Source organism: Rattus rattus, chromosome 3 (genome assembly GCF_011064425.1).
Source record: "Rattus rattus isolate New Zealand chromosome 3, Rrattus_CSIRO_v1, whole genome shotgun sequence".
Taxonomy (NCBI): domain Eukaryota; kingdom Metazoa; phylum Chordata; class Mammalia; order Rodentia; family Muridae; genus Rattus; species Rattus rattus.
This window is the reverse complement of record NC_046156.1, coordinates 33,970,039-33,996,364: the sequence shown is the minus strand read 5'-3', so window position 1 is coordinate 33,996,364 and position 26,326 is coordinate 33,970,039. Positions and strand designations below refer to the sequence as shown.

The following is a 26,326-nucleotide window of genomic DNA, read 5'->3' as shown; positions in this document are numbered from 1 at the left end:
GGGATAAACATTGCTGATGTACTAATTTCCGAAGGTACGACTTTGTCACCTTGACTAGCCATTACCATCAAGGATGGAGAAATGAGAAAATGGAGTATAAAGGATGAGTCCTACAGTTGAAACTTTAGCTGTCAGAGAACACAGGCATGCGCCATTGTGGTATATGGATCTATCATCCTAATTCAGAACAAACTGATGTTAAATAAATGTCACATTTAAATTCTGCTTATTCTTTGGGTTGACAGATTTAGTCCCATATGTTTTTTTTTTCTTTAATTCGCTTCACTGTTGCTTACTGGGAGGAACATTTCTAATACTTAAGATTGATATCTCATCCTTTTTTCAAAGAAAAAGGTCACCATCTTATGTCAGAATAGATAATATGCATCTAATTTCCTCTGTGCCTCTTTTGTCTCCCTCCTTTTCAAGATAATTAGTTGAAACTGATCTCAATATGTGCTCTTATGTACGTGTGGATAACTGACCGAATTCAGACAGACCTTCACGAAGGTTGCAAGAAGCCATCAAAATATAAGTGGACTATGTATCAAATATCAAGACCCAGATTACCAGGGGGTATTATTAGTATTTGTCATAGTAACAAGACTAGAATACTCTTTAATGGGCTTCTTAGATCTCAGTAAGCATGTAGACGTAACCCGGAACACTCCTCCTTTTTGCTCTTAGCTATTACATTTCTTCTCTCTTTCAGATAATGCTTAAAGGACTCTGCAGCAGTTCTTGGTATTGGACATAGCATCTCAGCTGTTGCCTTCCTGGTCTGCTGACTACCAGATTTGACTCATTTGTGATTCCTTCGAGAATCTCCCATGATTTGCAATGGTTACATGAATGTTTGGGAAGGGAAACTGGTACCATCTTACTATCTGTTCGCCATGGCACATTAGGGAAAGACGCCAGAAAAGGCTCCCAACGCATTGATTTTTAAAATGAATCTTATTGTAAAGTTTCGGAGAAGCTTTCGAACACTGATTGTTCTCTTAGCTACCTTTTGTTTGGTGAGCATCGTCATTTCTGCCTACTTCCTGTACTCTGGCTACAAACAGGAAATGACCCTTGTCGAAACTACTGCAGAAGCAGAGTGCGCTGACATCAAAAACCTTCCTTATCGGTCAGTAGAACTGAAAACCATCAAGCCTATTGATACATCCAAAACTGATCCCACTGTCCTTCTCTTTGTAGAGAGCCAGTATTCGCAACTTGGTCAAGATATTGTAGCAATCTTGGAGTCCAGCCGGTTTCAGTACCAGATGGTCATTGCTCCAGGCAAGGGAGACATACCTCCTCTTACCGATAGTGGCAAGGGGAAGTACACATTGATTATTTACGAAAACATTTTGAAGTACGTCAGCATGGACTCATGGAACCGGGAGCTTTTAGAAAAATACTGTATAGAATACAGTGTTAGCATAATTGGTTTTCATAAAGCCAATGAGAACAGCTTGCCGACTACACAACTGAAAGGGTTTCCTTTGAACTTATTCAATAATGTAGCTCTGAAGGACTGCTCTGTGAACCCCCAGTCTCCTCTGCTTCATATTACCAAAGGCCCCAAAGTTGAAAAGGGACCTCTTCCTGGGGAAGACTGGACAATTTTCCAATATAACCATTCTACCTACCAGCCAGTGCTTTTAACTGAGTTACAAACAGAAAAGTCCTCTCTTTCTTGTCCAGCCAAACACTCTATCGACAATAATTCAGGATCTGGGGCTTCATGATGGGATCCAGCGAGTTCTTTTTGGTAACAATTTGAACTTTTGGTTGCACAAGCTCATTTTCATAGACGCCATCTCTTTCTTGTCGGGCAAGAGGCTGACACTATCCTTGGACAGGTACATCCTTGTGGACATTGATGACATATTTGTGGGGAAGGAGGGCACGAGGATGAATGTCAAAGATGTGAAGGTAAGAGCATGGATAAAGAACAACTTGATTTGTAATTTGTTAGTGCTCTGTGGAATTAATAAAACATGATCTTTAAAATACTTTATAGCATAATCACTGATTTAAGCCAATCTTAAACTATTGTACACACACACACAAAAGCTCAGATATACAAATGCATATACACACGCACATATACACACTCATACACACAGACACACACAGAGGTGCGGGAGAAAAGGAGGGTGGGGAGAGGGAGATACACAACACAGTAGAATAAAAGCATAGATATCCTAAAATATAATTGATCTTCATCTCACATCTTCTTGTCTATCCCAACAAGAAGCCATTATAAGTACCTCCAGATTCAAATGTGTGGCAGATTGTAACTTTGAAATTCATAACATTACAGGACTCTATTTATGAACTAACCACTTGTGTACATTGGATTTGATCAGGGTGATTGAAAAACGAGATGAACTATAGTCTTTTCTGTAACCTCATGCAAGCATAGTTTTCACCTGTGTGAAATATTTATACTATTGTAAATAATGCCATCAGCAAAAATAGTTTTAAAGGGACTTGGTCTTAAGAAGCATTAATTTTATCTCTACTAATTTATGATATTGGTTTGGATATGAGAGAAGTGTCAATAGGCAATGTTTCAGGGCTGTACTCAGTTGACTGCATTGTAAAACATACACTGTGATTGCTACTAAATACACAAAAGGCCAAACACAGAGATAAATTTCTAGTTCAACTACCTGGGAGGCTGAGAAAGAGTTAAAGACAGCCTGGGTAAGAGCCAGAAATAGAAAATGATATTAGCAAAATATAGTATGCATGGTTAACTGTAGACTTAGAGAATTCTGAGACTAATTCTTTTATAAGTTTTAGTCAAATGTTCCAATAGGCTGACTCATGGTATCTTATGGTGTCTTGCATATAACTAAACTGACAATGTGCAAAGTATTTTATAAACATACACACAAATTTATTATTATTACTATTGTTGTTGTCAGAGGAGAAGGATTGCTATTTTATTGTCTCTTAGTCTTCTGTTATTCAGCTGTTTGCATTATAGACATGAGCCCTGCATGCTACTTCAAATAACAGCTTAAATGTCATGACCACTAATAGATAAAATATTGATACCCACAAAATCAGTTCACTTAAAAAAAATCTCTGAAATACATGCAGACCAGCAAACTCTACTACTAATGGGTCTCTGAGCAACATCCTATTCCACCTGGACACGAATACATCATTCCGATCTGGCAAAAGTGTTTAAGTGTTTGCAGCTGAAATTGTCTACATTTCTGGGTTTAAAATTTTTGATTTACTGTTTGTTTCAACTAATTTAAACGCTAATATTTTATCTTAAATTTAGAAGAAGTCACATGTTTTGAAATAATCTTAGACTACGAGGTACCTAATCTGAAAAAAATAGAACAGCCAGTTCTAATTTATACCCAAAAAACAATATGAATTAAAAGATTTCTATAGGTTTAAATTGAATTGAGCAACTCAAACCTAGCTAGGAAATTTGTTTGCAAAGGAAAACTGATGGCTACTCACCATTATTCATAATGATTCAAAATCCCGGTGGTTTCCTAAAGTGTAGAACCCTAAGCAAAATAACAGAATAGTGAGAATTAACAGAGATATGAAAATTTTATAATCTCAAAGAGCTGAGATTATATACTTATATAAATATATATTTAGATAGGAAATATTCAAAAGTGTATATATATATATTAGTTTAACAGAATATGTTAGATATGTAATATTTGCCAATATAAACATGACTTAATTTAACACTCTATAAGAAAAACTTACTATATTTTTTATGAACATCTCCCTGTAATCTCTGATGACTTCCATTCTACTTTGCTTTTGTGAACTCAGACAAATACACTTCAGATAACAGATGCAAGCTCAGTTTTCAACACCAGGAAAGGTTCACATAAATAATGTCAAGTTGATTATGTAAGTGACAGAATTTTCTGCATTTTAAAAGATGAATAATAGTTCAATATGTATTTATATATACATATATACACGCATATCACATGAGTTATGATTCACACGTGGCTTAGTCAGGGTTCCATTGCTGTGATGAAACACCATGACCACAGCAACTCTTATAAACCAGATTTAACTGGGGCTGGCTTACAGCTCAGAGGTTTAGTCCATTATCAGTATTGCATGTTGCATGGAGACTATGGTGCCAGCGAAGTAGCTGAGTGTTCTACATCTGAATCTGCATGCAGCAGGGAGAGGGAGAGACACTGGTCTTGGCGTTGGCTTTGAAACTTCAAAGCCACCACCAGTGACGTACTTTCTCCATCAATACCACACCTCCTTATTCTTCCCAAGTCGTGCTATTCCCTGAGGAGTAAACATTCAGATATGTGAGCCTATGGGGGTTATTTTTATGGAAACCACCACACGTGGTAATTCCATTGTAGATGCCTATGAGTTAAAGTAAGCTTCAGTCTCTCCTCAGGGGCCAATTCACATTCCCACTAAGAGTGTGGAATATTTCGTACTCCATGTTTGCTTTCCAAGTCTTCCTATCATTTGGATGTTCATACCAGCGCTTCTAAAACACATACAGAAGGATCGCATGAGTTCACATGCATTTTCCTTACAATTTTTTTTTTTGCATCTCTTGGAAAATTAACTCTTACTTTCTTTGAATTTTGTCTTTACATTTTTCACCCTACGATGAAAGTGGCTTGGACTCCACACTACAGTAGTAGACTACAGCAGTTGAATTTGCTGTTAGAAATCAGTTTTGTTAAAAAAAAAGAAAAGAAAAGAAAAGAAATCAGTTTCATATGTAGTGTTTTTTCATATTATTTCTTAGCAACTTCGTACAACATGTGTGGGGTCCATGAACTTCCTTGCCTTTCCCTTTCAGAGAAAGCCTTTACTGACTTTATTTTTCTTTTGCATTCTCAGCTTTGCAGAGTAAAGTTTCTAGACTGGAAATTGTGTTTGATTTTGCAGCTCCTTACTTCAGTCTCTCATGGGCTCCATGGTCTCTGCTAAAAAGTCAGCTTCTTTTGTTAGAACGCCATTAGGTATCTAATGCTTTCCTTGATGCTTTTTGTCATATCAATTCTTTTTAATTTATTTTCTTATTTATTTTTATTTTTTTTCCATTTTTATTAAATTGGGTATTTCTTATTTACATTTCAAATGTTATTTCCTTCCTGGTTTCCTGTCCATCAGCCCCCTAACCCCTACCTTTCCCCTTCTACATGGGTGCTCAACTCCCTATCCTCTCCCCATTACCGCCGCCCCCAATAATCCCCTACACTGGGGGTCCAACCTTGGCAGAACCAAGGGCTTCCCTTTCCATTGGTGTCCAACAAAGATATTCACCGCTACATATGCAGCTGGATCCTTGGGTCAGTCCATGTACAGTCTTTAGGTAGTGGTTTAGACCCTGTAAGCTCTGGTTGATTGGTATTGTTCTTATGGGGTCTCAAGCCCCTTCAGCTCTTTCAGTCCTTTCTGTAATTCCTCCAATCGCGGTCCCGTTCTCTGTTCAGTGGTTTGCTGCTAGCATTCGCCTCTGTATTTGACATGTTCTGGTTGTGTCTCTCAGGAGAGATCTATATCCGGTTCCTGTCAGCATGCACTTCTTAGCTTCATCCATCTTATCTAATTTGGTGGCTGAATATATATATGGGCCACATGTGGGGCAGGCTCTGAATAGCCGTTCCTTCAGTCTCTGCTCTAAACTTTGTCTCCCTGTCCCCTCCTATGGATATTTTTGTTCCCCGTTTAAAGAAATGAAGCATCCGCACATTGGTCATCCTTCTTGAGTTTCATGTGGTCCATTCATTGCATCTTCGGTAATTCAAGCATTTGGGCTAATATCCACTTATCAATGAGTGCATACCATGTGTGCTTTGCTGTGTTACCTCACTCAGGATATTTTCTAGTTCCATTCATTTTCATGAAGTCATTGTTTTTGATAGCTGACTAGTACTCCATTGTGTAGATGTACCACATTTTCTGTATCCATTCTTCTGTTGAAGGGCATCTGGGTTCTTTCCAACTTCTGTTTATTATAAATAAGGCTGCTATGAACATAGTGGAGCATGTGTATTTGCTGTATGTTGGAGCATCTTTTGGGTATATGCCCAGGAGAGGTAGAGCTGGGTCCTCAGGTAGTTCAATGTCCAATTTATGAGGAACCTCCAGACTGATTTCCAGAGAAGTTGTATCAGTTTGCAATTCCAACAATGGAGGAGTGTTCCTCTTTCTCCACATCTTCACCTGCATCTGCTGTCTCCTGAGTTTTTGATCTTAGCCATTCTGACTGGTGTGAGGTGAAATCTCAGGGTTGTTTTGATTTGCATTTCCCTGATTGCTAAAATGTTGAGCATTTCCTTAGGTGCTTCTCAGCCATTTGATATTACTCAGCTGTGAAGTCTTTGTTTAGCTCTGAGTCCCCTTTTTAAAATAGGGTTATTTGTCATTCTGGAGTCCAACTTTGTGAGTTCTTTGTATATTTTGGATATTAGCCCTCTATCAGATGTAGGATTGGTAAAGACCTTTTCCCAATCTGCTTGTTGCCATTTTGTCCTAATGTCAGTGTCCTTTGCCTTACAGAAGCTTTACAGTTTTATGAGGTCCCAATTGTCGATTGTTGATCTCAGAGCATAAGCCATTGGTGTTCTGTTCAGGAAATTTTCCCCAGTGCCCATGTGTTCGAGAATCTTCCGCACTTTTTCTATTAGTTTGAGTGTATTTGGTTTGATGTGGGGGTCCTTGATCCACTTGGACTTAAGCTTTGTACAGGGCAATAAGAATGGATCGATATGCATTCTTCTACATGCTGATCTCCAGTTGAACCAGCACTATTTGTTGAAAATGCTATCTTTTTTTCCATTGGATAGTTTTGGCTCCTTTGTCAAAAATCAAGTGCCCATAGGTGTGTGGGTTCATTCCTGGGTCTTCAATTCTATTCCATTGGTCTATCTGCCTGTCTCTGTACCAATACCATACAGTTTTTATCACTATTGCTCTGTAATATTGCTTGAGGTTAGGGTTGTTTTTTTTCCCCCAGAAGTCCTTTTATTGTTGAGGATAGTGTTAGCTCTCCTGGGTTTTTTGTTATTCCAAATCAATTCGCCAATTTTTCTAACTCTATGAAGATTTGAATTGGAATTTTGATGGGGATTGCATTGAATCTATAGATTGCTCTTGGTAAAATCTCCATTTTTACTATATTAATTCTGCCAATCCACTAGCATGGGAGGTCATTTCATCTTCTGAGATCTTCTTCAATTTCTTTCTTCAGAGACTTGAAGTTCTTATCAGACAGATCCTTACTTGCTTGGTAAAAGTCACGACAAAGTATTTTATATTAATTAGGGCTATTATGAAGGGAGTCATTTCCCTAATTTCTTTTGAGTAAAGGAAGGCTACTGATTTCTTTGATTTAATTTTATACCTATCCACTTTCTTTTCACTTTTTAACTTTTTAATATAATTGTTCTTATTTTCGGCTAGCAAAATAAAATCAGCAAGAAATAATTAACATTCAAGTATCTGGATGGATATATCCTTTTTCTTTTTATTCAGTTTAATTTATTATAAAGTTTCATTTTTTATGTTAAATACTTAATATTATTTTTACAATATACATTTATTTTTTTAGGTTGTACATTTTTATTATTTTTTATTGTATTGGATATTTTCTTTATTTATTTCATTATTGCATTATTAAATTTATTTTTATTATCATGTTTTGTTGATGGTTTAGTCCCTGGGAGCTCTGGGGGTCCTGTTAGTTGATACTGTTATTCTTCTTACAGGGTTGTAAACCCCTTCAGCTCCTTTAGTTCTTTCTCTTATTCCTGCATTGAGGGCCCTTTCTCAGTCTAATGGTTGGTTTCTAGCATCTGACCTCTGTATTTGTCATTCTCTGGCAGAGACTCTAAGGAGACTGCTATATCAGGTCCCTGTCAGCAAGCACTTCTTGGCATCCACAATAGGATCTGGGTTTGGTTATTGTATATGGGATGGATCACCAGGTAGGGCACTCGCTGGATGGCCTTTCCTTCAGGCTTTGTTCCACATTGTATCTCTATATTTCCTCTTGTGAGTATTTTGTTCTCCCTTCTTCTAAGTAGTACTGAAGCATCCACACTTGGCCTCCCTTCTTCTTGAGCTTCATGTGGTCTGTGGTTTGTATCTTGGCTATTCTGAGCTTTTGGGCTAATATTACTTTGTTCTTTGTGACTGACTGAGTTACCTCACTCAGGCTGATATTTTCTAGTTCCACCCATTTACCTAACAATTTTAGCAAGTTTTCTGCTGTTATTTCTTTAAATAATTATCAGACCATTTGTGATTTTTTTCCTCATTAAAATATCAGTTCATATAACCTCTGATTTTGGTATACTTTGAAATAGATTGAATTTACAATGGGGTGAAAGTAGACCCATGTAATTTTTCTATTTTGAAGTTTCTGTGCAGTATTTTAAAACATAAGTGATATATTTTTCTCTTATTACAAATAGATTATGTATTAAGTCAGTCTGACCAACTTAATCTGATGTCACTCTTCTGAACTCTCTTTTAGAGTGATAGGCTCTACTGTAATGTTCGGATGATGTCTTAGTTAGACTTTAGTTTTTTATTTGATATTTTCTTTATTTACAGTTCAAGTGTTATCCCCTTTCCGAGTTTCCCCTCTAGAAACCCCCCATACCATTATCCTCCCAGCCCCTGACTACATGAGGGTGCCCCCCCACACCCACCTACTCCTTCGTGCCTTGCCGCTCTGACACTCCCCTACACTAGAACATTGAGACTTCACAGGACCAAGGGCCTCTCCTCTCATTGATGTCCTACATAGCCATCCTATGCTACATATATGGCTGGAGCCAAAGGTTGCTCCATGTTTACTCTTTGGTTGGTGGTTTACTCCCTGGGAGCTCTGGTTGGTTGATGTTGTTGTTCTTCCTGTGGGGTTGCAAACCCCCTCAGTTACCTATTGCTGCCATGAAACACCATGACCAAAAAGCAGTTATAGAAGAAAGGGTTTATTTGGCTTTTACTTAGATATCACTGTTCATCATTGAAGGAAGTCAGGACAAGAACCCAAACATGAACACAAACAGGGCAAGAGCCTAGAGGTAGGATCTGATTCTGAACTATGGAGTGGGTGCTGCTTACTGGCCGGTTCCTTGTGGTTTGCTCAGCCTGCTTATAGAACCCAGACTCAGCAGCTCAGGGATATCACCACACACAATGGTATGGACCTCCCTCATCAATCACTAATTAAGAAAATGACTTATAGACCTGCCTGCAAGCCAGTTTTATAGAGTCATTTTTTTTTAATTAAGGTCACCTCTTCTCAAATGGTTTTGCTCATATCAAGTCAACCTAAAAGTCTCCATTATAGCTGGTAAGAAGTACCAAGTGCGTTATTTACTTAAGATATTTTCAGATTGAAAAGGATACATTGTGATGCTATGTGTTGTCAACACATAAAGTATCATCTGCTACTAAGATTTACTCAAAAGAAGACAACAATAAAAAAACAAAACAAAACAAAAAACAAAAACAAAATGTAAAACAACCCCCCCAAAAAACAACTGAAAAAAAAAAACAAACAGAAATAATAATAATAAAAAAAATTCTCTGAAAGCCAGGTACTGCTTGGTTTATTTGTAAGTAAATCAAAAACACTGTTTTTCAGTCATAAAAATTATATTTTTCATCTTTTACATAACATAATTTTGGATATATTATGGTGTTACTGGAAATAATCTTTAACTATATGTAAAAGGTCCTGGATGCTTTTATGGTTTTCAGTATCAGGTGACTTCCTTCTACTGTGACATCCAACCTTAAATGTAAGTGGATGAAGCTAAATACAGCCTCCTTCACACGGCGCACCATTTTTCAGTGTAAGCATATCACACCTCTACTAGTGTATTTCTATATAATCCTGAAATAAATCATAAAGTTATGATATTTTTAAAATAAAATTAATGGGGGGATACTATAGCACTGCAAATGACAACTCTTGCTTTAAGTGCGTGACTGACTCTCTCTGGCCCAGTTCCACAACTAGTGTGGAAAAAAATTAGGAACTCTTAACAGTAAATAATGGCTTAGTCTTTTTATGACACTACTTTAGTCTGTGTCTGTAATGATAGATGAATAAATAAATAGGCCACATATAAAACATAAGTATGTGCATGTACACATATTGGTATCTATTCACTTGAGCGCAATTTTCTAACTTGAGATATAAATTCAAAATTGTCCTTTAGCCATTAAAACAAAAAATCATTTTTTGTAGTACAACATTTTATTGTCATGAACAGAATGGTGATTTTTTTCAGATTAATCAGAAGCCTTAATTTTATAACTGCATGGTTTTGTGTAACCAAAGCTGTCTTATATGAAACTCCTATCTTTATCAATCCTTCCTACATCAGCCCATTTTGCCATGACTTTCCTCATCCATTTGAAAAGAAATGGAATCTATGAATGACTGCTTACTCCCATGATGTTTGCGTCTCTATTGCCTTAGTGTCTGTGTTTTCTCAGTCTAGTGACCCTTGTAATGCGCAGGGCACTGGGTCAAATTGGTGCTTCCTTTCCTCTTTGCTAGCTTGCATAGCATCTCCCTGCACTAAGGAATTTATCCAGGAAGGATGAAGCTTGCAGCACTGTACCAGCTGGATTTCAGTATTTCTATAACTCATGATTGTGGCGTCTTCAGCAATAGAACTATAAATTCAAATTGGAGAGGGTAATCATTAGCATAGGAAACACCCTGAGTGTTTGGGGCCTATGGGACCTCACTAAATAATATGTCCAAAAGAAATAAATAACCCATTCCCAGAACTGGGACTTTCATTCACTAGTCTCCGATGTGTAATGAGATATTGTCTCTCTGTTATAAAATAACTCCATTTTACTTCTCTATATATTATATATATATATATATAATAAAAACTTCTACTGTAGTAGGCTTCCATTTGCAAATATCTTTAGTGTTATTTATCTATCCCTGTACTATCTTCTCTACCCTTTGTTTCCTAACTCAGGTTTAACCATTCCCATTCTATTTTTCCATTATTATTCTTTCTAACCAATGTATTCTCTCCATCCCATCATGAAACTCTCTTCCCATAACCATTGAAGCAGTTTTCTCACTTCTGTGACTGTTTCAAATAAAAGCACACTTGTCTGAAAATTTAAAGTAATATTTAAGATAGAATAAAACATGTCATTATTCTAGGTTACCTCACTCAGAATGGGTATTTTCAGTTCCATCCATTGACCTGGAAGATTTATAATTTTATTTTTAACAATATTTCATTGTATAAATATGCGGTTTTTTTTTAATATCCAGTCACCGGTTGATGGGCATCTAGGCTTTTTCCATTTACTAGCATTTTTTCTTTCATTGTTTTTCTTTTTCATTTTTTGGTAAAGCAGAAATTAAGATGGATGGCAGTTATCCCTAGAGTAGAACACAGAATCATTTGGTTATATACCTAAGAGGGGCGTCTCTGGATCATGTGGTAGATCAATTTCTATCTTTTGGAGAAACTTCCACACTGACTGTCATAGTTTCAGTGCCAGGTTACACTTATTCCCTTATTACACTTCCCTTCATGTCCATACCCACAGTTACTGCCAGACACATAATACGCTATTTTAATTTTATGTTCATGAGTGTGGGGTCTGCATATATGCCTGTGTATTACATGTGCATGCTACCCATGGAAGCCAGAGTTGGGAATCAGATGCCCTGGACTGGGTTTACAGACAGTCGTGATTTGTGTATGTATTGTGGATTGGAGTAGGGTCTTCAAGAAGAACAGCAAGTGCTCTTGACTGTGGATCCATCAGTCTGGCCTTCAGGCTGACATTCTTAAATATCTTGATGAAATGCATTCATTTATTTGTTAGACTATCTACTATATATAAGACAAAAGGACATTGTCTATTTAATAAAATTAAATTTATTTTAAGGTTCTTTGTGACTCAGCCTAAAATTTACCTTTGTACATCTATACTACTCAATTCCACTTTCTGTATTTCTGCTTCAATGAAATGTCTTCAACTTCAATATCTTGACTAAAATGCCTAATGTTCTCATTTAAAAAAAAATCAACGTGTAATAAAGTAGAACAATGATTAGAGGTTAAGAAGGGTAGAGAGCAGGGACACAAAGCACTCATGTGCCATAGGTACTGACCTACAGTTAGTATAAAAAAGTTCTAGAGTTCTGCAGCATAGTAGTGGGATGCCCATAGTACATAATAATGGGGTTTAAATTTTTATAGAGAACTAACAAATAGGAGCTCAAATATAATTGATGAAAAATATTAATTGCCTTGGCTTAATTATATATATATATATGTATATATATATATATTTGAAATATCACACTATACCCATGAATTCAAAAAATTATCATGTGTTAATTAAAAAAGAAAAAAATAAAAGATGTCTTAAGTCCTATTTCTTTTGCGAATGTGACACATTTTCTAATGACCTCAGCAGATGGTAATTTTTCTTTAACCTGAGCTCTTAATAATCACCACTCTCTTTCTTAACATCTTTGCAAACATGAGACAACTTCAAAACTAGGTAGTGAATTTTCTCGTATATTTAATTGTGCCTGAAAATATGTAAGTAGCAGGTTTAGTTGTAGGTTTTAAAGTGTTTAGTTGAGAATCATTATAAATCATTTAACTTTAGAGAATAAATATCTGACGAATCACAAAATAATTTATTTTCTCCCAAAGAATGGTTAAGTATAATATCCAGCTTTTGAATTTCTGCTGGGCGGTGCAAAGGTTCCTCTCACACCCTCATAAGACTAATGACAAATAAATAAGTATCATCAGATGTTGTGTATAGAGGTCTCTATATAAATAGATCAATTCTATGAAATTTCTTCCTTTCTTTTTTTTCATACAGTTTCAATTAGCCGAGGAGAAAGGCTCTACATAGAAAATTTTGGCAAATTTAGACATGATCTTAGAAAATTTCTAGTTTACTGAAAAACAGTCACCAGACAAGATACATTTTGTCACAACTTTATTTAAATTCTTAAACTAATTCCTTTAAATTTCAGTGGAGTACCAAAATATTTTTATTAATTAATTTATTCAATTTTATCCCAATAGCCACCTCCTCTCTCCTCGAACTCCCCACTATAACTCCGCTATTTCCCTTTGCCCTTCTCTGTGAGAAATGGGAGGACAGCCTGGATATCACCCCACTCGCAGCCCAGTATGAAGGGTTCTACAGGCAGGCATCAGGTGCAGGGAGAGCTCTCATACATCCCTCACATACCTTTCTAGTTTCTGGCTACTACGGATAAAGGCGCTGTGAACATAGTTGAGCAAGTGGTCTTGTGGGATGCTGGAGCATCTTTTGAGTATATACCCAGGAGTGATATAGGTAGGTCTTCAGGTAGAACTATTCCCAATTTTCTGAGATTCTGCTAAATTGATTTCCAGAATGAGTGCTTGTACAAGCTTGCACTCCCACCAGAAAGGTAGGACTACATCTTCACCAGTATGTGCTGTAGATTGATTTTTCCATCTTAGATATTTTGATCTGTATAATATGGACTCTCATATCTGCATTTCCCTGGTGATTAAGGACATCGGACATTTGTTTAACTGTTTCTGGGCCGTTAGAGATTTCTCTGTTGAGAGTTCTGTTTAGCTCTGTAGCCCATTTTGTGTGTGTGTGTGGGTGTGTGTGTTTCTTTTTTGAAATTGTTTAGTTTATATATTTTCATCTCAAATGTTGCCCCCTTCTTCCCAGTTTCCCCTCTGCAAACCCCCATCCCATCCTACTCCCTCTCCTTTGTCTCTATGAGGGTGATCTTCCACTCACTCACCCTCTCTTGCCTCACCTCTCTAGTTTCTACCTACGCTGAGACATCAAGCCATTGCAAGGCTGCAGCCTTTCTGCCTACATTAAGTTCAATAGCAGGGGTCCCAGTACCTCTGGGCTGAACTCTTTTGTATTAGTTCCAAACCACAGGAAAAATTCTCCACTTGGTTCTGGCAAGATCTATAGTCTCTTCTATCTTTGAAAACAATTAAACCAAACTTAGAATTCTATCCTATGATTACCTGCTAGTACGAAGCAGGCAGCTTTTATTGTTGAGCTTTTCCTCAGAGCAGCCATCCTGTATCTTTTCACAGCAGGGGACCTCAAAGCCCTTGATCTGATTCAGCCCCATTATGTCTTTGTTTGAGGTTCCTACCCTTGGCTACTAAGTGACTCCTCTGTTCTCTCTTCTCTCTGAGAAACTAACTCTCCCATTCTTCCAGACCTGCTTCAGAGTGGTCTAAACCAATCTGCTGAGATCCTAAATTATTAGTGGATTCTCACCTACTACCTTGGATAATAATCTGTTTTATGTGATTTTTAAAAATTTATTTATTTATTTTTATTGGATATTTTATGCATTTATATTTCAAATGTTATCCCCTTTCCCCCTCATTGGTCCCCCTTCCCCCTCCCCTGTTTTTATGCAGATGCTTCCATTCCCACCAACCCACTCCCACCCTCTCACTCCCTCCTGCCTCCCAACCCTGACATTCCCCTACACTGGGGCATGGAACCTTCACAGGACCAAGGGCCTCTCCTCTCATTGATGCCCAATAAGACCATCCTCTGCTACATATGTGGCTGGAGTCAAGGGTTGCTCTTTCTTTGGTGCTTTATTCTCTGGGAACTCTGGGGTGTCTGGTTGGTTGATATTGTTGTTCTTCCTGTAGGGTTGTATACCTCATTTTTTAATTGAGTATTTGGGCTGTTGTCTAAACTTCTTGAATTCTTTAGATATTTTGGATATTAGCCCTCTATCAGAGGTAGGGTCGGTGAAGATCTTTTTCCAATCTATAGTCTGTGTTTTTATCCTATCTATTCTGTCCTTTGTTGTACAGAAGCTTTTCAGTTTGACGAGATCCCATTTGATAATTGTTGAGCTCTGTGCCTGAGCTATGGATATTCTGATCAGAAAGTTGCCTCTTGTACCAATGAGTTCAAGGATATCCCTCCCTTTTTGTTCTATTAGATTTTAGTGTATCTGGTTTTACATTGAGGTCTTTAATCCACTTGGACTTCAGTTTTCTGCAAAGTGATAAAAATCGATCTATTTGCATTCTTCTACATGCAGACATTCAATTAGGCCAACACCAATGTTCATTTTCCATTGTGTAGTTTTGACATCTTTGTCAAAAAAATCAAATCCCCATAGATATGTAGGTTTATTTCTGCATCTTCAACCCTCATGATCTATCTGTTTATTCCTATATCAATACCATTCAGTTTTTCTTATTTTTGTTCTGTAGTACATCTTGAAGTGAAGAATGTGGGTACCTCAAAAAGGTTTTTGTTGTTGTTGTTGATGATGATGAATTCTTAACTCTTTATTTTATAGTCATATGTGAACATGTGAATTGCAATTTAATAGGACATTTTTTTTCTACAGTATCACCCCTCTTCCTCAGTTTCTTCCAGTTTTTCCCTAATTCAACCATAGAAGTCAGCAGCTTCTGTTCATTGTTTGGGTGAAAATATCTGCATCTGACTCTTTTAGCAGCTTGTTGAATCTTTCGGAGGGCAGTCATGATGGGTACCTTTTTGGGAGTGCTCCATAGCCTCAGTAATAGTTTCAGGCCTTGGGGGAGCTGGATCCCACTTTGGGCCTGTCACTGGCCCTTCCTTTCCTCAAGCTTTTCTCCATTTCCATCTCTGAAGTTCTATCAGACAAGAATTATGGGTCAGAGTTTTGACTGTGGAATGGCAACCCCATCCCTTACTTGATGCTCTGTCTGTTTGTTCTACAAGTTCCCTCTGTCCGCTGTAGGGCATTTCATCTAGGGTGACTCCCTTTAAGTCCTGAGAGTCTCTTACCTCCTATTTATTTACATTGCAAGTGCTGTTCTACTTATTGGTCATCCCCCATCTACTTACAAGCCCCCCACCCTCCTCTATCACCCCATCTTTCCTCTGCTTTGCCTCTAAGAGGATGGGTCGCCATTCACCACCCACTCCTGCCTCACCCCTTGAACATCCCTGTTCACTGGGGCAACAAGCCTCCACAGGGCCAAGAACCTCCCCTCCTACTGATGCCAGATAATGCAGTTCTCTATTTCATATGTATCTGGAGTCATGCATCCCTCAGTGTTCATAAAGAAAATTGGCCTGAAATTATCTTTCTTTGCTGAGTCTTTGTGTAGTATTAGGGTGACTGTGGCCTCATAGAATGAGTTTGGCAATATTGTTTCTGATTCTATTTTGTTGAATAGTTCAAGGAGTATTAGTATTAGCTCTTCTTTGAAAGACTTGTAGAATTCTGTACTCAAACTATCTGTTCCTGGGCTTTTTTTCCCCTTTGGTTTGCAGACATTTAATGAACACTTCTATTTCCTTAGGGGGTATAGGACTAGTTAGATAGCTTACCTAATCTTGATTTAAATTTGTTATTTAGCTTACTGAACTGAAAAAGCTGAATATACTCCATAAGAAGACACCTTTACAGAAACAGAGGCTTTTTTCCATTTAAATAGAAATTTTCATAAATACATATAGGTAAACTTTTTACTATGGATGAAAAAAAAATAAACTATGAACCAAGAATACATTCACCAAACTTGACAGTCAACAGAATATAAATGTGCTAAGTGAACAAGTCAGTTTAATACATGTGTTATTTATGTTTTTATGCACATTATCATTTCTTCTAATAAATCCTACACAAAATATTCAGGAGCACAGAATGAAGGTCCTTTTGCCCAAAGACACTCAGTCAACATCTATGGGGTTGTGTATATAAAACAAGTACCAGAAAGCTTGGATTATGATGCAAGGATTGGTACCTGTGGTGATTTTAGTCCTGCTCAATGTGGGGCATCTATGTTTACTTTTTGAAAGGATAAATTAGTTTCCCTTTCCACCAATGTGGCAGTGTATCATTAACAAGTTTTGGGTTTAATAGTTATAACCATAGCAGCAATAAGCGAAGGGCGATGAGTCAGGTAAAGAATAAAGCAGGTTGAATGAACCATCTAAGACACCATGCCACGTCAGTTTGATATAGGCAAAATTACCGCATGTGCTGAGACAGTAGCCATTCTGGAAGCCTCTTGTAAGCCAGCCCTGGAGGCAAACAAAGCAGGAAAGAGCAGCCTCAACTTAAATTTCTCAGAGGGTGAAAAGCACATGAAAGAGTGACTGGGTAAGAATGATGTAGTGTTCACAGAACGGCGAAGGCTCATTTATCAGGACATTTTCATTTTTTCCCAGTTACTTATGACCCTTTCAATAAGAATTTTAATATGTCTCCTGACATCACTGTAAGACATAACAAATACCACTCTCATAAATATACCTCAAATTTAGAATACTGCATAGTGTTTGAGCTACAAAAAATAAGGAAGCTAAATGTTTACAAGATTAGAGATTAGAGTTTATCAAAATATTCCTCTTTTCCTCATGTTTATTGTTTTAATGGCACTAGATATTGTAAACATGATTAGTTTTAGAGAGGAATACATGTGCTTTGTGCATATGATTTCATTTTAATCTGTGTCCAGGATATCAACTCATGATTACTGGGGTAGGGTTTCTTTCATTTATTATTATTATTTTATGTGTAGATATATGTGTGGCGAGGTATTTGTTTATTTGTCAGTCTATGTACATATGGTGCACCTACAGAGGACATGGTTTCATGTTGTGTGTCTTCCTCTACCTCGCCAGTTACACCTGATTATTTCAGACAGGGTCCATTACACAAGCAAAAACTCATTGACTTACTCTACTGACAGGCCAGTGAGTTGTAGGAGCTTTTTAAAAAGTACTGTTGTCCCACAAGTGTTCTTCTCTTTCAGGTGGGCCAGCTTTTATGTGTGTGTGGTAGATCAGAACTCAGATCCACATGCTCGCATACAAAACACATTACTGACTCAGACTTGTACCCAGGTCCCGAATACTGATTTAACCATGTATTTGGTTTTGTTCTGCTCTCTTCTTTTTGGATTTTTAGCAGTCCTTCTGTCCATCAGCAGTTCATGTGACCCTACTATCCTAAAAGTATATTTTAAAACAAGATCTGTGACAAGTGAATTTTATGCTGAGAATATGCTAATGTTTTATATGCAGGTTGGATTTTATACTAAAATTTCAGCAATCCCTAAATTTATTTGCACCCAAAAAAGGCCAGATAGTAATGAGCTTCACACTGATGTTTAAGTGTACTTTGATTAGTTTGTAGTATAGCGTAATTGCTGTAAAATTGACATTCTTAAACATGAGGGGAAGGATCCAGTTAGAATTATTAGATTTTTTTTCTGCCTTAAGTTGAGTTAACTGGGAAAGGAAAAATATTACAAGGTATTTTGTAAAGAGTGACCAAGCTGTCTACATCTAAGAAAGGAAGAAAAGTAAAACCTTTTAGAAATTAGTCTTTAAGGTTGTGGGCTAAGATTTAGATGCAGTGAGGGATATTCCAATATGGAGTTTAGTCAATATTATCATCTCAGTATTGCATATATACTGATTAACTAATTGGATTAGGATCTGATCTGTCTTCTCAGCCTAAACTATGAAGCTTTTGTTCTAATAATTATCAGTTGTGTCACTGAATTGGTTTCATATAAAAAAAATGACTAAAGAGAAAAATCAAAGCAAAAAACAAAATATTTCTTTTGTACTCCTGGCGAAAATATACATTATTCTGAATAAATTGTATTATAATGGAAAGTAGCAACTCGGTTATACAATCCTGGGGGAGATGGAATGTGTCGCTGCTACAATAAATCAGAAATCTGGGTAATACATCAGAGCAGCTTAGACTTAGCCTTGATGTTTCACTGTGCTATTTCTTACTTGTATAGAATAGTGCCATCTCTCTATCCCATTGCCATGATTGGTTGATCATCTCCAATGCAAAATTATTGAAATGATTATTTCAATGCAAAACAAACAAACAAACAAAACAACAACAACAATAACAAAAAAGCAACAGCAACAAACCACACAGATCTAAGAAATAAAAGAGTTTAATCTAGAGCCAAGTTTGAATGACCTTGGCCCAGGAACACGGATTTGTGTTGCCTCAAATTCCATGTTCCAATGTAGAAATACGTCCATGTCATCTCACTGCTTTACAGTACAAAAGCTATCTTAAATCAAGGCAAGTTTAAAGTACATTGGTGGGTACATCAAGGGGGAGTTATGGTAGGACTGGGAAGTTTCTCGGTAGTCCATGCGTGCTGTCTGATGACATTCTTAGCTTCTGGGTTGGGGGAAGCTTGTAGTCTGAGAGTTAATAAGTTCCAGGAAATTTTTATCTGTTAGTCACAGGTCATTAGTTCAGACACAGAGATAGGCAAAGGATGGGTGATCAGGGGGGCTAGAGCTAGCTTAGATAAAGGGATTAGTCTTTGGCCTGAAACACCCCAACCTCTGCTCCTCACTGCAGTTCTAATCAGTAAGTCAGTCTCTGCAGACACAGCTTCTTCCCAGGAGTTATCCTCCTCCCTACACTAAATCAAGTATTCTTCAGATATACTTAATTTAATAATGTACGGAATTTAATATGGAATATATTCTAGAAATGATACTAACAAATGTGTGATGGTAGTGTGAGTTTTGCACACATCACTGACACCATGACACATGCCACCACCCTTATGTTCCCAATGCTTTCCCACTGAAGAAAATGCAGCATCTGAGTTTTGCGTGAATCATTTTCTTTATACAGTCATTATGGGTAGAAGTATCGTTAAACAATAAATTCCCCCAAATATGGCTGTATAGATCATCATTATATATACTATCTGCAAATAGTGTTCCACTTACAGTTCTTTTGAGATTAATCCTCATATAATTAATATTTCTTGATCTGTTTTACCAAATTTGTTTTCATTATCCTGATCATCCTCCCCAATGTTAACACTGTCAGATTTTAACACTTTGCACTCCATAGATGCAAAATGCACTGGGCCCTTGTTTGTGATTTTCTTGATTACAGGGTTGAATTATTTTATTCCACTTTTAGTTACTGTTATTTTTCACATAGTTTGTATGGCCTCTGCTTTTGTTGTTTAAATTTCACATTGTTTGTTGTCTCTATAATAGTTTTAAAAGTAAGGTGCAGATTACGTTATCGGAAGACACATTTGCATGTTTTCCCCTGAATGTCAGACGTTCCTTCACATTGCCTGATGATATTATTTGATTTATAGAAATATTCAAAAGTTACCCTAGTAATATACATGATTACTTAATACATGTGTTTCTCTGGAAATGGATTGTTTATTGATTTTGGATTTTTGAAACAGGGTCTTCCTTTTATACCCATGCTGGTTTGGTGCTCAAACTCAGATAAGCATCAAACTCAATCACTTTGTACGCTAGGATTGAAGTCACTTGTTATGCACGTTTTATCAAATCTACATATTCTAAATTAAAAGGTCTATAAATTCTCGAAGATTCTATATTTGTTTTGAGATATTGCAATATTATTAAATACGTTTGCTTTCATTAAGGTGTTATCTTTTTTTAAAATCTCTCCATGATGTTTGGAGAGGTCACTGAGCAGTGAAGAGCACTGTCTTATCTTTCAGAGGAACCATGTTAAAATCCCAGTACAAACAGGTAGCACACAATCTTTCCTAACTCCGGTTGCAAGGGATCGGACGTCCTTTTTGGCCTCTATGGGCATTAGATGTTCATACATTTTTGGAGGCAAAAATCCATACATGTAAAATAAAAATAAAGAAATATAAAGTAACTTTGTGAGGTAATTTCATGTTCATATAATCCTTAAAGTCTATTTTTTTAATATTTTGTTTTATGTTATTAACAATAGATTATTATACTACTTTAAAAGTAGCCATTATTTGTTTTCATAACATTTTGATTTTAAATCAGTTCATTTTGTTTGATCAAGTCCAATGTCTTAATTGAAATATCCACTAGAGATTAGCTGATCATTTTACCTTTTCTTTATCCTCCTTATGGTCTGTTTTCTAGCCTAACGTTTAGAACATTTTTATTCATTCTTTGCTTCTGAATCTTTATTCTAATGGTCTCTTCCCGCATCTTGAAGTTTATCATTAGTAAATAAATCCTGTCCTTGTCTTGATCTGACAAGGAGGTATCTTCAGTTTGCGTGGTCAGAGGTCAAATAATTATGCTTCCAAAAACTGTTAATTTTGTTGTCTGGTTATTTTGAATTCTTTCAAACTTTTGCTTGGTAATCTATAATTTTTAATGTTTACTATCTCATTAACTGATAAATTGACCAACTATTTAATTAATAGTCTCAATCCATAAAATTAAATAGTATAAAGCACTGAGGTTTTCTTTGGGCTTTAAGGAATTTAGAATCATTCCCTCTTCCCTATGAATTAGACCTCAGTTGTTACATCATAAAACATTAAACATTAATGAAGTGAAAGACATACTTCAAGTTTTCTTTTCATCTAATAGTTTTCTAATTTAACCCTTTCGACATTAAATCAGTGTGTGTTGGGGGTGGATGTGCATGTATGAGTGCTTTTGGCTTCCGCCATCTCTGAGCGCGTAGTTGTATCTTGTAGAAATAGAATAAAAATTGATTTTGTTATTTTAATGTAGTTTGAAAAATCTAACTCTTTTCAGTGGTGAATCTAATTATCCCTCTAGAACATAATAAAAAAGCAATATTCAAAGAGATAATAGCTGTGACTTTTTTTCAAAAATCAATGAATGGCAATGATTCTCCAATTCATAAACCCTGTTCATAAAGGCTGCAACAGAATAAACTAAAATAAATCCCTGCCCAGGTTTGTTGTTAACGACTCAGAAGAACACAATCCTGATTGCTTCCGTCTGATTGCACTCTTCAGGTGGGAATTTTCAGCGGCACCTGCCTTCCCCAAAGCGACAATGAAAGCCTGATACTGAGCCATCTTTCCAATGGGTGGTTAGTCTCTTTTTTGTTCAACAAAAAGTAGAATTTCGCTTGCTCCTCTAGCCAATTTTTAATATGGAAAGCAAATGTGTGAATATTTTTTTTTAAGTTTTAATGTTTTTCTTTAAAAAAAAAAGTGGCATGAATACAGTAACATATAGTTGGGACATAGGTTTCACCGATGAAAACTCGATTGAGAAAAATTACCTTTGGTAGTGTAAAATAGTATTCGAAACAATATTTATTGAGGATAAAAAGCACTTCAATGTGCTTTTCATTAAGTATAGTTGCAAGGTGACATATAAGACTGGCTGGCCTCACATCCCGTCCTAACACTGAAAATCTCAGCCAACAGTGGTGCGTGTGAAAACTAAATGAACCAGTCTGTGAACAACACCAAGGTAAGTCTGAATTTACTGAACAATACAAAATTTAAGAGAAACATTTCCGTGCTTAAAATACATGTTAATTATTTAAGAATTTCTAATAATTCACTTATAGTTTTGCTCTGTAGCATTTCAGAAGTCAGTATATGCTACTAATTAATAATATCATTGATTTTATGAAGTCATATAATGCCAACTGAATTTTTATATGACAATCAGAGTATATAATTTGTCTAATTATCTAATTAATGAATAATAATGAAATCTGAAATTTACCACCAGTAGGTGCTTCATTCCTCTCTAATAAATAACAAATACTCAAAAGATTTTTTCCACCTGAAAGATGCTGATATATAAAATATAAGTATACGTTTCAGTTGCTTAATTAAGTAAGAGGAAATATGTTTACTAACTTTTATAGTGCACTTAGTGTGGTTACAAAAGCATACTGTGATTTTAGAATGCAACAGGTCATAGCATATCTTGCTGAATGACCCAAATTCACTTTTCTTGTTCAAATGTTTTTATTCAAAGTTAACACAAAATAAAAAATTTGTAATTATTTTTTACTATCTGTTACTGTCAAGACATAAGCCATAATTCAATTGTTTGTGTTTTTTTCTTTCCTTCTGTTTCCTTCTTTTTTATTTTTCTTTTCTTTTTTCTCCATCCTTTTGTAATTTGAGAGAGGTTCTTACTGTATAGTTAAGAGTAGCTAAAAGGTTCAGCCTCTATTCACCTGACTCATCTTCCATAAAACTGAAATAGCAAGCTAATAACATTTACCCATTTAAAACAATTCATTTCTTGATGATATAATATGTATTAGAGTCAAGGGTATAAGTAATAATTATAACATGAATTGAAACAATAATATTAAAATAAATCTAATTTATCAATCACAAATTAATTTTAGTACAGACATTTCACTTGAATATCTAAGATACATATTTTAAATGGCTGCACACAATTTGTAAAGATTATTTGATTTGAAACCTGAATTCATTGCAAAAGATATTATTTTACCTGCTTACAGAAGTTATTAAAATGATATTTTATTAAAAAGACATTTTATTTTCAACATACTTTATCAAATTGAAGACACCTGATGAGTTTTATTTTTCTTTTCAGAAAATGTTGTTATGAGAAAATCTATAAATATGTATAAGATAAAAGTTACCCAAATTCTTGCTCTATTGAGCACTTCAGTATAACTCATATGTGGGTAAAATATTGCTTAATCTCTGAGTTAAATATCTTTTAATGATTGAAGGAGTCTGTCTGCCTTGTACTATGAAGGAATAGCGTTGAATTTTCTAAAGAAACCTGTGCTCAGTAAATGTAGGGAGAACACAAGAACATGCTTTCAAAACATTTATTTTTATTTTTAATTTGTCATGTTTTGTTATTCAACTTATAATCACAAAATAAGCTACATATATAATTGAATTTTTCCATATATGACAACATCTTAGGCTTGGAGATTTAAAAAGTCTAGGATTTTATATTTATAGCATTAAACTGCAATATTAACTATAATGTGAATAAACCACACAGCCTTTGGACTATTTTAGTTATTTTCAATAATGAAACTATATTCCGAAACCTTATCTCTACATAAACCCTTGGAAACCATCACAACAGCCTAGGCAATAGGTGGAAAATTGGGTCATTTATTGATGTGTTAAAATTCACCTAATTTTTCTACTGTGGATACTTTTCTCTCCTATAAGTGCTTCTTCATTGTACCTACAAGTAGGCAAGACAGCAGCAGTCTTTGTCCATGGAGTCTCTTTCCACCGTTTGCATATTGGTAGAACCGTAGTCTAAGAATAGCTTTAAACAAGTCACGTTTGATTTGCATGCGTTGTGGAAAGCACGATGATCTCTTCACCATTCCCCTCCATTCTACTTTGGACAGACTTTGTCATCATGACCTGTGCAAGCTATTCCGACATTCTCCAAGCTGCACAGGTCGGCACCTGACAAGTGCTTAGTGAAAAGTTTCAATGTCATCTGTGGCTTCGGGCCAACCTCGAAGTCCTGAAATATCCCCTGTGAATGACAGGAGACTAATTGCAACTTTGGGAGAGTAAGGGAGAGTGCTAGTGTGTGTAGAAATGTCCTTATGAAATACCGCTGCCAGGTATTGCAAATCCTATTTGGAAATGCAAATCCTATTACTTCCTAAAATCCTGGATTTTCACAGTGCCCTCAAGAAATATCTGTCATGCCTAAGATGAACCCTTACCATTTGTTTCTTATTGTACTATATTAAAACTTCATGACAGAAAGTTTAAGTATTTTATTTAACATGTGTGTATGTGTGTATTTGCATGTGTCCTATGTGTTCGATATGTATTTGGATGTGCTAAACATCTTCCTTTTCATGCACATGTGTTAGCCAGAAGTTGATATCCAATGGTTTCTGTTGCTCTCTGTTGAAATGAGAGCTCTCAGCTGTAGGTAGAGCCTCATGCCAGAGTCGTCAGGATACACATCTCCCCTCCTTCACCTGCCTGGCTCACAGGCACATGCTCGCACACACATCCTTTATGTGGGTGCTGACGACCCGAATGTCCATTCTCAGATTTGTGCCGCAGGCTCTTCAACACTGAGGCTCCTCCCAGCCCCGAGGTCTTATCTTCAATTTTTTTCACTGAATTTACTTCATCTAAGCATAATTATTTCAGCTTTAAAAGTTGTTTCTCATTTTCCTGTAGATTGTTAATATTAACTTACTTGATAGCCATCAGTTTGTGCGAGTCTTGAAAGCAGTCAACCCCTGTGGTCTCTAAGGAAAGAAACCATCCAGTATATGGAGTAAAAACTTAGACTTTATGGTGGCTTTGTCTCCAGGAACCCCGATGGGTCCAGGTTGGCTGAAACCGTTGATCTTCCTGTGGGGTTGCCATACCCTTTAGCCCCTTCTATCCTTCCCCTAACTCTTCCATAGCCACCAGCATATATGGACTGATCCATGGCCCCTGACACATATGTAACAGAGGACTACCTTGTCTGACTTCAGTGGGAGAGGATGCACCTAATTTATTTATTCATTTGTTTGTTTATTTATTCATTTCACAACCTTGTTGAATAATCAGAAATCAATTGCCTAAGTTGTTTGATTTGGTCAAGTGTTGATGCTGTACGTATTTTGACATCCACTCATCCTTATATTAAGAAACATCTTGGGGTTGGGGATTTAGCTCAGTGGTAGGCGCTTGCCTAGCAAGCGCAGGCCCTAGGTTGGTCCCCAGCTCCGAAAAAAAAAAAAAAAAAAAAAAAAAAGAAAAAAAAAAAAAACATCTTAATGCCATTACACTTAGTACTATATAATAATGTAGAAATCATGACAGTTTGGTCCCTAGTTTTAATAAATTTAATTTGCTCTCTCTCTCTCTCTCTCTCTCTCTCTCTCTCTATCTATCTATCTATCTCTCTCTCTCAGTGTGAATGTGTGTGTGTATGTGTGTGTGTGTGTGTAGTGTGTAAATGTGTGTGTGTTATGTCTGTGTGTATGTGTGTAGTTTGTGCATGTGTGTGTGTAGTTTGTGCATGTGTGTGGGTGTGTGTGTGGTGTGTAAATATGTGTGTATAATGTATAAATGTGTGTGGTGTGTAAATGTGTGTGTGTGTAGTTTGTGCATTGTGTGTGGGGTGTGTGCATGTGGTGTGTGTGTGTGTGTGTGTGTGTAATTTCAGAATGTGTTCCCCCCTCAACTACTCATCTGTTCTGACTTTTATGAAACCGTTTAATTTTTTTAATAAAAAGCACAATTAATTTTTACTACCTACAAAGGGCATATAATTTAATTCTAAGCCCTTCATACTGCTCTACTTTAAAAAAATAATAAAATCAAGGTGCTCCTGCAGAGTACAATTTTACTTTATTCCATTGCCACTGAAAAGAAGGGAAATTGAAAGAGGCCTTGAAATTGAAACAGGTTCTGAAAATGCTAAATTCAAACACGGCAGAATTTACCTCAAAGCAGGAGAAATCAGTTCAGAACTTTGTGTTTTTCCATAGGAAAGCATT

At 36.3% G+C, this 26,326-nt stretch overlaps 1 protein-coding gene across 1 annotated transcript in view; it reads left to right on the top strand.

The window, feature by feature from the left end:
• Nucleotides 1-880: 880 nt before the first annotated feature.
• Nucleotides 881-26,326, top strand: part of LOC116895327 (bifunctional heparan sulfate N-deacetylase/N-sulfotransferase 4-like) — a 297,831-nt gene continuing 272,385 nt past the window's right edge. The window contains 2 exon segments of the mRNA XM_032896635.1: nucleotides 881-1,705; nucleotides 1,707-1,926. Of these exon segments, the coding sequence (XP_032752526.1) occupies nucleotides 951-1,705; nucleotides 1,707-1,926 (975 nt within the window). The 5' untranslated portion in view covers nucleotides 881-950.